We start from the raw sequence: 14,054 nt of genomic DNA, 5'->3' as shown, positions 1-14,054 counted from the left end.
ATGTAAATTGCTGATACTTCAAAGAGAAAATAATATGGTCAAAAGACTGTAGATACACAACACAAAATCACTTTTTTGTGCTGTTTTCTTTTTTTAAAGCGTTCTTTCGTCTAAATAACTATTTTAAAGCGATAGATGGACAATGCATGCGTGGAATGTTCCTAAACATATTATAGTCTCTGGGGCATGCTGTCCAAGACACACAAAGAAACGTCAGTTACCAAACTAGTCGTCCTTGCAACGCCTTGATGTTAATCAAAGTGCCAAGGCAACTCACAGATGCTGTGAATGAAGGACTCGAACAAAGGAATAAAGAATTGGTTTTTCATTTAAATATTGAATTTAGTATACTAATTAAGTATGCAGTGTTGAATTTTGGAGTTAAATAAAATATATTAACGGTATACCGTATTTATTTAAGCATTGAAGTCACTATTTTTTTAATTTCATCGGGTTATGAAAGAAATTTTGTTTGAGCATTGAAGTCACTATTTTTTAATTTCATCGGGGTATGAACGTCGGGTTTCCCCGCCATTCTAGGATTTTTTTTTTTTCATCATGGAATGAAAAAAATGAATAGGCCAATCAGAAAGCCAGAAACAAAGAGAAAATTAATTATTTCACGATATTTAAAGTTGATTCAAGAACAATAAGTTGAATAACTCATTTTCCTGAAATAAATTTCATATTAAAATTATTTCTGAAATAACGATTTCAACACCAATAAAACCGGTCAGAATCTGAGTTTCATTTTTTTATAATTCTTTATTAATTACTAACGTTATAAATTTCATCATCTCTTTAAAGACAAAAAAAAATCATAAGTTAACATAGCCGTATCTTCATATCCATTTAACATTTAAGAATATTTTCGGAAAAATATAACATTAGAAATGTTACGATTTGCGGATATATTTTGGTTTCCTGTTTAGAAAATAACATGGGTTGCTTTGACGACTTTTGACTTATAAATCATGGCCAGATACTTTTGCCAGATAAAAGTACATTATTTCGTTACGTATAAAACTCGGATTTATTTTAAATTCACAAGAACGCTAGTCGGTTACATCAAAAAACCTTCATGTATTGCATCGGACTTTAGCAAGTCTTCGTAAGAACTCTACTGGTTGGCGACATATTATCGTGAAGAACATATTATCGTGATATTTGCTTTGTCGACTTTTGAATAATAATAAATCATCGCCAGATATTTTTGCCAAATAAAAGGTACATTATTTGGCTACTTATAACACTCAAATTTCTTTTGAATTTATAAGAACGATAACGTCAAGAAAACTTCGGACTTCAGCAAGTCTTCGGAAGGCTACTGTACATTACACGACAATATAAGTTCATTTGTCACTTTTAGTAGCTCGTATATATATAGATCTATATTATAATTATATTTTTTAAGTTTATGTTGATAAACTTTGTACTTTTTCACTTTCAATATAACGCAATAGGCACAACTAGCTCCCAGTGACAGAACAAGGGAGGAACCTCATAACCATTAACTTTTACTGCGCAATAATATCATCAGATATAGTTAGTCAAAGCAACCGAAACAAAAACATCTATAACCGTTATAAGAACTTTCTTTTGCAATTGTCTTCCTAACATTTCATTACATTAATCGATCAGTAGCATGAATTACGTAAATTTGAAAAAACGTAAACAATCCAAAATCCACCGAAAGTCTGCCGCGGAGGAATACATCAAAGAAGGCGTTGTTCGTGATTTTGGGACCATACATGACGCGTAGGTATACATAAATCATAGTGTCCCTACTGAACACTTAAAACATACCGTCTATGGTGAATATGTAAGTACAAATTCAATGTTTGTGTTTTTGAATACTGAGGTGTGATTTATTCATACCATCAAGTAATATGTAAAATGAACAAAATAACATTAAATTTCCATCGCGGAGTGGTTTTATTGCTTAGATGTGCACAGGCTCTCTGAAAGTTTTATTCAAAGTTTCAACTAACGTTATACGAAAAGAATATTATATCGAAGGCCTAAAGACCATTTTATTCGCAAACTTTTGTTTGTTTGGTTTTATGTTTTTATCCTTTTTGTAAAATCTGTACATCTATGTAAAAGATTTACAACATGCATTACACGCGAATATATATTCAGTGTTTATTTATTCAAATATTTTTAAGAATACCAAAATTATGTCGTTCCCTTCGATTTTGTTTTAAACAACGGTATGAGTAGGGGAAAGTCAAATCAATTACATATCACAACGCAAAAAAAATCACCATTGCCAGCATGGATATATGCAGATCACCAAAAGCAAACCTTGACCTACCTTTTTGAAACATTTAAGTCCACTCTTTACAACGACCATTCCTGCTCGAGTATCAGAGAATGAATATTGGTTCAAAAAACAAATAAGTTGTTATAATAAATAAGATATAAACGATATGACAGAAGATTTTTTTTTAAATTTCTTTTTTCATATGCAATAAACCAAAATACTATATATAGCTAAATACTTTTATGTTTATTCACAGTCAATATCACTATCACACTCATCTCAAACATCTTACTCATATAATCATCATCATCATCATTCATCATAATCATCATCATCACAACCATCATCTATATCATCATCATTCCATGATTCTCAATATCTTACTCATCACCATCAATATTACAATCATCATATTACCATCATCATCATCGCCATCAGTATCACCATACGCATACGAAGAACATCATATCTCCATTCTCAAAGGTAGAAAGTGTCCTACCTCAAGAGGTCGTGATGGACCTAGAGCTCTCTCGTAGTCTCCATCAATCCTCATCGTTGGAACGCTCGTGATTTATTCTTCAGCAGTGGGTATCTAAGGAACTAGGAAATAAGTTACAGTTTACATAGACTATAGTTGGAACTGTCCTAATATTCACACACCAATCTAAGACTTAGTACAGGATCTGGATAAGATGTGAATATTGCTCAGGTCTCTGTGAGAAGAGCTATATATGGCCGCCCATGGCATGTGTTCAACTAAAATAACAATGCAGAAGATAAATTTTCACGTGTACTTTATAGGTCAGATTTTCAAAAATTGAAAGATGCCTCGATTTAACAATGCGACTTCGTATGCATTCTGTTTAGTTTCTTAATTGGGTTGCTGCATCTTTGTTAAATGACTAAATTCCAACTTCTTCATCAGGCTGATTTCACAAACCTCTAACATTGTTAGCATAGACCATAATGATATTGACAAAGAGCGTAGATATAACTTTTTGGCCAACAACATTAATTATGATTTACACTTTTTTTCTATTTGAAAGAAAAGTTTGAATGTAGTACCCTCCCTTCAGGATTTACTATGACATGACCAACACTTGAATAAGTAAGTATCATCTCAATACATGCATTTGCCATCAGTATCACCATCTTCATCAACATTTATCATCATCATCATCATCACATCATCATTATCCTCTCAAATCATCTCACCATCATCTCATATCATCATCATTCATCATCGCATAATTCAATATAACTTCGTATTCGCCAACATACATGTAATCATACAGTCATATATCATAGTCCATATTCTCATCTTGTACTAATTCAAGAGCAATCACGCTCTTCCATCCAAACATAAAAAACAGAAACATACATAATCATATATATACTCTTCTCTCATACTATCTTTCACTCATGAAGGCGGTTATCAGTAAGGTGATATTAGTAAATTAGATTTAAGTTAGGCTTATAGTATATATATATATTGATAGAGGTATGCACTTATATTATCAGTAGAGCAGAAAGAAAAGGGATTAAAACAAAGGGGTAAGATAAAGATTGAGAAAAGATGAAGGTAGGCTATCAGAATTGTGGTAGTCGGCCTTGTCAAAAGTTATCTTAAATATATAATGAAGAAACACTGAGACAGGCTTTTAGAGAAATTAACAAGTTTTTTCCACTTTCTCCACTCTGTATCAATTTTTTTTTCCTTTTCCAGTAGCAATATATTTTTCAACGTTATAATGGTATTTTACAATTTTTGTGATGTTTTAAACTGGTGTGCAGGCGACACATCCACTGCCGTGGAATGCTTGTCTTCTCTACAATGGTTATCTATAGTTATACGGTATATATGCAATATACATCCATCAATTCGACTGGTTCTCCCGTTGTCAGTATAATGTGACCGGTGGGTGTGTTTCTTGGTGTCTTCGGCAGCATGCTTTGAACAGTGATATAGCACTATAAAAATGACAAGATTCTACTATACAAGAAAACAAAACACGAATATATAAATACCACAGTCTCCCAAACCATACACCCGTACTTCATACAAGCAACACACCGCATACATGGGAAGCCTTCCATGGTCACATGACCTTGGCTGTTAATAGGACGTTAATTGTTTGGTACCAGGAGAAACTATTCACATTATGTGTTTACAGTAATATTTTGTATCGGTAACTAAGTTTGTAGTGGTATCACACAAATACAATATAGTTGTGGCAGTAGAATATGTGTTTTTACTACTTTACTGTTTTAAATGTAATCATAATCCGACGAAATACAGATCGGTAGAGTGTTTTATGTAATGTGCATTAGAATCAGGTATGTGTACTCTGTAGCAGTATTTTAAAGCGATCCTCACATCTTGGTCAAGAACAATGACAGTCTGGAAATGGTAGGCCAGCAGCAACACATCAAGCATATGAATAACATCATATCTCCATTCTCAAAGGTAGAAAGTGTCCTACCTCAAGAGGTCGTGATGGACCTAGAGCTCTCTCGTAGTCTCCATCAATCCTCATCGTTGGAACCCTCGTGATTTATTCTTCAACAGTAGGTATCTTAGGAACTAGAACATAAGTTACAGTTTACAAAGACTAAAGTTGGAACTGTCCTAGTATCCACACACCAATCTAAGACCTAGTACAGGATAAGATGTGAATATTGCTCAGGTCTCTGTGAGAAGAGCGATATATGGCCGCCCATGGCTTGTGTTCAACTAAAATAACAATGCATAAGCTAAATTTTCACATGTACTTTATAGGTCAGATTTTCAAAACTTGAAATATGCCTCGATTAAACAATGCGACTTCGTATGCATTCTGTTTAGTTTCTTAATTGGGTTGCTGCATCTTTGGTAAATGACTAAATTCCAACTTCTTCATCATGCTGATTTCACAAACCTCTAACATTGTTAGCATAGACCATAATGATATTGACAAAGAGCGTAGGGTAAGAGTTCCTTTTGAACCCCCCTCCTGTTCTTCCTAAAAATTCCTAAAACAGTAAATAAGTAACAGACTTTTCCTCAAATATATCAAATATATAACCACATTACCGAATATGGTACCTTGTATATATGACCACATTTCAGAATATATAAAATATCACATGAATGCGATTAAAATAGATACAAATGTATAGAGAAAACTATATATTTTTATTTTTTTTTATTTTTAACCCCAAAAAGACCAAGCCCCAATTTTTCTTGGTTCCCCTTAAAAAGAACCCATTTCAGACACTTCACTAAAGCGATAAAAAAACTTTTTGGAGGGGGGGGGGGGGTTCAAAAGGAACTCTTTCCGAGCGTAGATATAACAACATTAATTATGATTTACACTTTTTTCTATTTGAAAGAAAAGTTTGAATGTAGAACTACGAAAATCTTTTCCTACACGTGTTTTATTTGCCGCTCATTGCGTTTTCCGTTTAGTTATACGTATACTACGTATCTTTTCATGATCGTGTTAATGTTTAATTTTCTCCCGAAACACGTTTGGCCCTAACCATTATGTACCCATCCCCTAAACCTCGATACTCCTGGGGTTACTTTCACTGTCGTTATTTACCCCTCAGGACAATGTCATGGTAAAACTGAAGGCAGTTCAAGAGAAAAAAAGAGATCCCACCAAAGACTGTCCTATGTCTGAATTAGGGATCTTTTCTCTGCTTTTCAAACTTTAACAAACTATATATATAATTTAAGAAAAAAAATCTTCAGTACTTGCACAACTAAGGTTCCATTAGAACGAATAATCATACCCTGCCTCCACTCCCACGACGACCAAGTCAGAAATCTTTTCGTCCGTCGTTCAGAGCTACGTCATCGCAGCTAGGGTTACATGGAAACCTACATATAAAATTTGATAGAATAGATCCCTTCAGCCTTTCTGAGCAACAGCCGTAACGAAAATTGTTAACGGAAGGACGGATGAAAGTTGACTTGAAAAGCCCACCAATGATGAAGGTGGGCTAAAAAACTGACCAATTACAGGCCTGCAGAGATATCCTTTGAAGATTACAGAGAGCCACGCAAAACTTCAAAACAAGACAGTCAATCACAGTATACTGTTATTCAATTCTTTGTATGTATCATAGAAAATATCTGCAAATTATGTGATTGGTAAGTTTTGTTTCACTGAACTGCCTTCAGTTTTACTATCAGATAGTCCAGGGTGGATATAACATGTAATGTCAGTGAAAGTAACCCCTGGATTATCGTGGATGTGTTACCCTCAAATTCATAAATATTGGAAGTGGAACTATTGAAATTATATTAATTAGATTCCTTTATTTCCTTTTATGATAGGTTTACATATACAAAACAATTAAACAACATCAACACACACAACTAACAACAACTTTTATAGCATACACTTCAGCATATCATACTTTAAACATTCTTCCAGATAAATACAACACATTCACATACACCCTTCAACTGGAGTCACTAACAAACACATCATTCATGAATAACAAATGTGGAACAGTCATCATTTACAAATTTTACCACACATTTCATTTTTCCTTTCATGATTTCATAAATTCATGTAAATCATTAATAAACAAAGTGGCATTTCACTACTAAAATCACTTTGATCATATTTCTTCAATAGACTAGCATAAATCTATGCAAGTCCCTCTTTACACCTAGTGACACTGTAAACACATCTAAGTAATCACTTTGTTGCAGTGGCATATTTAATTTCATCAAATGCCTTTCTTGCTTTCCTTAGTTCTTCACTCATCATAAGTAGTTCTTTCACACGAGAGTATTTCTTTGGGTCTTTTCTAATGAGGAATATTATGTCTTCAACTGAGATTCTTCCTGGCCTTCCAACTTCCATAGCCTTTTTTGTCTGGAAGAGAGATGTGGTATGAATTTATAAAGCAATATAAAAAGGTAAGGCACACCTCTAAAATAACATATTATAGGTTTTATGAGTTTGAACAGATTTCTTACATTACAAAGTGACTATTAAAACATTCTCTAGGCTTCAACTTATTTAGAATATGACCAAAAAAAAGTTACACACATGAAACCTTTATTTCAATTTGTGAAGTACTGGTGTATATAGCAGGGTTGGGGTCAATTACATTGCAATGTAATTAATTACAATTACAATTACTTGTTCAAAACTCAATTACAATTACAATTACAATTACTCAGTTATGTAAATGTAATTAATTACAATTACTTTCAAAAAGTAATTAATTACAATTACACATTACATTTTCTTAACATGTTTATTTTTAATAACATATACACAATTGTATAGTCATATAATGAAGCATTTATACATATATACCGGGGTATGTCAGTATCAGTAAATTCGGATGGAACATGTGCTTCACATAAACCACAAGTTACAAGTGAGTATTGGTAGGGTGTATTAGTTTTACACATACATTTTTATTGGACCTAGGTCCAATAAAAATGTGCATTTAAAACTTCATACACTGATGGTGATAAAATGCAATTCAAAAATATGAATACCTGGTACCGTACCAGGTATTCATATTTTTGAATTGTATTTTATCATCATCAGTGTTTGAAAATTATCATCAGACAGTCTGTTTCTGTCTGGTCGGGATACTTTGCTAGCAACACTAAACAATCTCTCTACTGGAGCTGAAGTGGCTGGTATAGCTAAGTATTTGCTAGCTGAAATAGACAAATTTGGAAATCTGCAAGCATTATCTTTCCAGAACTTTAATGGGTCACAACATCTCTGTGTGCAATATTCACGAATGTACCCGTAGATGTCTACTTTATTGGATTTAAAACCTGAGTTGTGTCTCTTTCGTGAGGGTGTAGTGTGAGGGTGTAGTGGGAAGAAAACTGAAAAAAAAAATCTTCTGTTTTAATTTTTTTGCCAGGGGGCGGTTGCCTTCATTAGATATGCTAATTAGGTGATCAACAGGTGTTGTATAAGCAAGACCTTCGTGAGTTGTAATCACAGGCTATGTGTTCACACCTCACACCTGTATATTGCCTGAGGGGTAAACTACAGGTAAAACAGATACAAGTGTAGTGTATACTATGGTCACTGCCTCACATATGTTACCTGTTTAAATTTCTATCTAGCCAAATACATGTCTTACATTAATTAATCTAGTAAATATATATATGTAATTGAAAAGTAATTGAAATGTAATTGCTAATTACACATTTTTAGAATGTAATTAATTACAATTACATGTAATTGAAATATTTCTTAATTACAAATTACTTTCAATTACTTGAAAAAATGTAATTAATTGCAATTAATTACAATTACATTTTTAATTACCCCAACCCTGGTATATAGTGACAGCTTTTTTCAGTACAATATGAATAATCATGTAGAACCCTCCTTTCTGGATTTACTTTGGCATAACCAACACTTGAATAAGTAGGTTCATCTCAATACATGTATTTGGTTTTTTACTTTCTTACATCCTGAGGTATGTCAAGTTAGATCAGTTTTATATCGACATTATAGGTTATCAGATTGTAATTTTATCTTTTCTTGTTTATGTGAAGTTATGAATGTAAATTAAGACAAGTACATTCTCATCCCATAATATTTGTATTTAAATATTTTCAATTTTACCATTTCTGTGATGTAGTCGATAACTAGATCCTCCAGGATATCCACTGATTCTGTGTAGGGATTTCTATCGTCTCCAAAGCCATACATCATACATCGCACTATAAATAGTGGAAAAAGTTGATAAATATTAATACTGTATGTGTGGTTGTGCATGCACAATAGTGAAATAATAATCCATTAAATTACACCCCTTTTTGCTGTTACCTTTTGGCTTTGACCAACAGCTGTAATGAAAATCAAAATCCTGAAGACATGGAAATATATGGAAATATTTCTCTTTAGTTGATGGGCCATACTTGCAATGAAAATTATCACACTTGAGAGAAAAAACTGTTTTCTCTTTGGTTTCTTCAAATGACTGCTAAAATGAACATGAGGCCCATTAGCTGCAATATTGTAGCTCAAAAGACTTTTTGACAGAAAATGGTGTCGTCTTTAGAGCTACAATTGGTGCCTAATACTGCTAATGGAGCAAAGTAATGATTATGCAAACCATTATAAAATATTTGTTTGCATTTTATCGTACTTGTTTGATATCGCTTACCTACTAGGCAATAAAACTGAACAACATAAACTATCAAATATTGTATTAATTATAGTATGTATCATATATTTCTGAAGGGAATTTACACGGTAAGTCCACAAATTGTGAATTTGATGTCTTTTGAGCGGTACAGTAGATATTAAGAATGGTAGTTATGTTTGTTTTGGACAAAAATAACATGTAAATGCATGTATAGCATAAAAATGATTGGAAACCTACAAAAAAGTATAGAAAACTATGCCCGAGTGATTTTCAGAGGCAGTGCTCCACTACGACACATAGGGACCAATTCGTACCCGGCCGAAAGGTATAGTAGGCTGGGTACGTATATTCATTCTAGAGGCCACCTGATATTTTATACAAATTAGTTATGTAATTTACAAGCCAACAGATGTTATTTGTTCACAAAATAGGATCATACATCTTTTAGCTTTACATACATAGTTTTATTAAGCTTGGTGCATATTTACTCACATTACAATGTTCACAAGGTTCAATAATTATTATTGCAAAGGGCAATAACTCTGTAAATAAGTTAAGTCTAATCAAGCTTATTTTCAAACTTGTTAGAGATATTTACAATATTAGTCTATATGCAAAGTTTCATTAAGCTCAGATCATTTACTCAAGCTATCATGTTCACAAGATTAAATAGATATAATAACAAAGGGCATTAACTCCGTAAGTTACAATCTAATCAGGTCAATTTTCGAACTTGTCCGAGATCTTTCCAATTTTAGTCACAATACTAAGTTTCATAAAGCTGAATGCATATCTATTAGGTCACCTGACCATAGGTCATGGTGACCTATTGCGTTAGTCTTTTGTCCGTCGTCGTGCATCGTGCGCTGTCCGTCGTGCTTCGTGCAACATCCGTTAATATTTCCTTGTGAATGCTATAAGTAAATATGCACTCAGCTTAATGAAACTTTGTATGTAGACTAACATTGGAAACATCGCGGACGAGTTCAAAAATTGATTTGATTCGACTGTTAATTATGGAGTTATTGCCCTTTGCAATGATAATTATTATTGGACCTTGTGAACGTGATAACTTTAGTAATATATAAACCTAGCTTAATGGAACTTTATAGACCACCAAATTCTTCTCAAATTGGGGTTTTGTGACAAGTGTGAATTTATGACTAAAAAATAAACAGAAAATTCGGCACCATTTTTTCCCATAAATTGAACTTTTTAAAAGTGCATAATTAATGGTTACTGAAAAATCTGGTCTTGCCTTCAGTCATATTAAAAATTACCATGATTTTGTTTCTTAGTACTCACACTCTTTGGAAAATATTTTGTTTCTCTTTTCCAGTGGGGCATCCTCCTCCGTCTCCTCATCTTCAAACTGCAAGAACAGATTAATTAAAGGGAAATAACTGATTTGCTCCTTTAAAAAATATTTTCTCCTAATAAAACGGTAAGACTTCATTAAATAAAATGTATTTTTATGGTGACTGCGAATTGAAAATAGACATTTCCACATCTAAACTCCTTTAACTAGACAGTACACAGTTTTAATCAGTACATTATCATATAATTATAAGTTACACACATATTTCAACACATTCAGATGTATGGGAACCATATTAGGCTAGACCACAGGCGTCTGCATCTGGTTTTGGAAAAATATAATAACCTACCCCTACTATATGTTCATAAGAGCGCAGCTCTCTGCGCGGCCAAAGGCCGCGTAGAGCGAAGCTCTACTAACCATAACATGTGTGTAAGCATAAAGATCCAATACATTCCAGTACCCCTTGGACTTTGAAATCGTGTCCCGCGGGAAAAGTCTCGCGCCTCCATGCAGGCAGCCATGTTTTAATTCTCGTTATCAGCACGACGAGGTTTGAATTTTTTTCTAAAGACAAAATGTATCACCAGGATACACTTTGAAATTACTGTAAGTAGTTTAAGATAACTACACAACGATACGAACGATACAATAAATGTACTAGTCAAATAATATACTGTTTGTGTGTTGTCAAGCGCACTGTCAGCCGTGACGTCAGGAAGCTTGGTGCCAAAGATGACGGCACATTTTCCCGCGCTTTTTTGATACATGGCATGTTGTCAAGTTATCCGCCTTACTGAGAAACAAGATCGAAAGGAAATTGAACTATTCCAGTTTAATGTGTCTTTCTGGCCTGTATATGACGACTGTCAATATATTGCTATACACAAAACATCAATCTATAGTATTGAAGAATAGCATTTAATAACAAGAGGCCCAGAGGGCCTGTATCGCTCACCTGGTTTGTAATGCCTAGGAATGTTCTGAATACAAGTTCATTGTTTCTTTTCTGAAAGAATTTGAATATTTACCTCTAATTCCCCTATTGGGCACCACTCTTTCTGCTCAAGGGTGTCAAAGCCAAAATTTATACAAATTCGTTAACCCCAAGGATATTTCTTGGCCCAATTTGGTTAAAATCCAAGCAGAACTATATGGCTATTAGCGATTTATAGGATTTACCTCTATTTCCCCTATTGGGCCCCGCCCCTCCTGCCCCCAGGGGGTCAGAGCCAAAATTTATACAATTTTCTGTTCTCCTTAGCCCAAGGATGCATTTCTAGCCAAATTTGGTTACAATCCATGCAGAACTCTAGGACAAGTAGCGATTTATAGGATTTACCTCTATTTCCCCTATTGGGCCCCATCCCTCTTGCCCCCAGGGGATCAGAGCCAAAATTTATACAAGTTCTGTTCCCCTTCCCCCAAGGATGTTTCTGGTCAAATTTGGTTACAATCCATGCAGAACTCTAGGATAAGTAGCGATTTATAAGATTACCTCTATTTTCCCTATTGGGCCCCGCCCCTCCTGCCCCCGGGGGGGTCAGAGCCAAAATTTATACAAGTTCTGTTCCCCTTCCCCCAAGGATGTTTGTGGCCAAATTTGGTTACAATCCATGCAGAACTCTAGGACAAGTAGCGATTTATAGGATTTACCTCTATTTCCCCTATTGGGCCCCGCCCCTCCTGCCCCCGGGGGGTCAGAGCCAAAATTTATACAAGTTCTGTTCCCCTTCCCCCAAGGATGTTTGTGGCCAAATTTGGTAACAATCTATGCAGAACTCTATGACTAGTAGCGATTTAAAGGAAATGTTAACGGACGGACAACGGACGGACGCCGGACGACGGACGCCGCGCCATGACATAAGCTCACCGGCCCTTCGGGCCAGGTGAGCTAAAAATCAATGATCGAACTACAAGTTTTAATCTCGTTCTGAGGTTACAATCCTAACTATATTTACATTTTACATGTAGCTGCGCTCTTATGAGGCTTTGCCTTAAATTCATATTATAGTAGGGGTAGGATATTTTTAATCCCTATTAAGATTCCTCCTCTAGACTCATTTATGTTCGGACGTTTGATAGATGTCTCTATAGGGATTAGGATATTTTATTTTTCCAAACCAGATGCAGACGCCTGTGGCTAGACCAAGGCCGTTTTCGTTTATTCGGAACAACCGGTTCGACCGTTTGTAAAAGTCATTATTTCATGTATAAATCCTGACTGACCTGCAGTTTATGATACAGGCCTGTGAGGGCTTTGTCAAAGCTCGTCTTAAAACAATATAAAATCACCAGGTCCGTCTTTTAACTGTTAATTCATAAGAGCACAGCTCTCTGCGCGGCCGAAGGCCGCGTAGAGCGAAGCTCTACTAACCATAACACGTGTGTGAGCATATAGATTCCAATACAATCCAGTACCCCTTGGACTTTGAAATTGTGTCCCGCGGGAAAAGTCTCGCGCCTCCATGTAGGCAGCCATGTTTTAATTCTCGTTATCAGCACGACGAGATTTGAAATTTCTGTACTAGAATAAATGTGTTATCAGTATACGCTTTAAAATTACTGTAAGTAGTTTTAATTTACACATATACAAGAACAACGCAATAAATGTAGTTGTCCAATATATACTGTGTATGTTCTCAAGCGCACGGCACCGTCAGCAGTGACGTCACAAAACCTGACGCCAAAGATGACGGCACAGATTCGCGCGTATTTTGATAGCATGGCATGTTGCCAAGTTTTCTCTGCATCTGATAAAAACAAGATTGAAGTATATTGAACTATTCCTTTTGGATCGTTTTGAATTCTTTCTATCGATAGTATTTGCATGTCGGTGAAATATTTTATTGTTAATCTCGTAGAAAAATATAGAGTTATGATGTTATAATCTTTTACATGTAGCTGCGCTCTTCTAAGGCTTTGCCTTAAATTCATATTAAACTAACAACTAACGTTAGCCTACAGTACAACCTAATCGAAAACGGCCTTAGCCATGTAACGGTCTTTGGAAGGCTCATTTCAATTTCACTTATCGAAAAATTGTAACAAAGTTATTAACATACATATACATCATTAAAAAAGGAAGGACTAGAATGAAGAGACAACTGTATTTTATCGACTAAAAGCCATTTCTTACTTGATCTTTTTCAGCTTCGGCCATTTTAATAAATGATACTTCCGGTTCTAGATCATCGGAAGTTTTCATTGGCTATATTATCATGGTTTTTTTTTATCTAAATCTAATTTTTAAACTTCCAAAATACTTAAATAAATTAAAATATTAAAATCAAGATAATCTTATTAAGCGCTATATTGCGCAGTCTCCAAAAA

The 14,054-nt window shown here is 34.5% G+C and overlaps 1 protein-coding gene across 1 annotated transcript; it reads right to left on the bottom strand.

Annotated features, from left to right (window-relative positions):
• Window positions 1-6,552: 6,552 nt before the first annotated feature.
• Window positions 6,553-13,935, bottom strand: LOC138336823 (transcription initiation factor TFIID subunit 13-like). The gene is made up of 4 exons (XM_069286417.1): window positions 13,861-13,935; window positions 10,709-10,775; window positions 8,878-8,975; window positions 6,553-7,140 (listed from the first exon to the last, which is right to left on the bottom strand). Exons 1-4 carry the CDS (start codon window positions 13,927-13,929, stop codon window positions 6,961-6,963), a joined length of 414 nt encoding a protein of 137 aa, XP_069142518.1. The 5' UTR covers window positions 13,930-13,935; the 3' UTR covers window positions 6,553-6,960.
• Window positions 13,936-14,054: the final 119 nt, after the last annotated feature.

Source organism: Argopecten irradians, chromosome 1, assembly GCF_041381155.1.
Source record: "Argopecten irradians isolate NY chromosome 1, Ai_NY, whole genome shotgun sequence".
NCBI classification, from domain to species: domain Eukaryota; kingdom Metazoa; phylum Mollusca; class Bivalvia; order Pectinida; family Pectinidae; genus Argopecten; species Argopecten irradians.
This window is presented reverse-complemented; position numbering and strand designations above follow the sequence as displayed.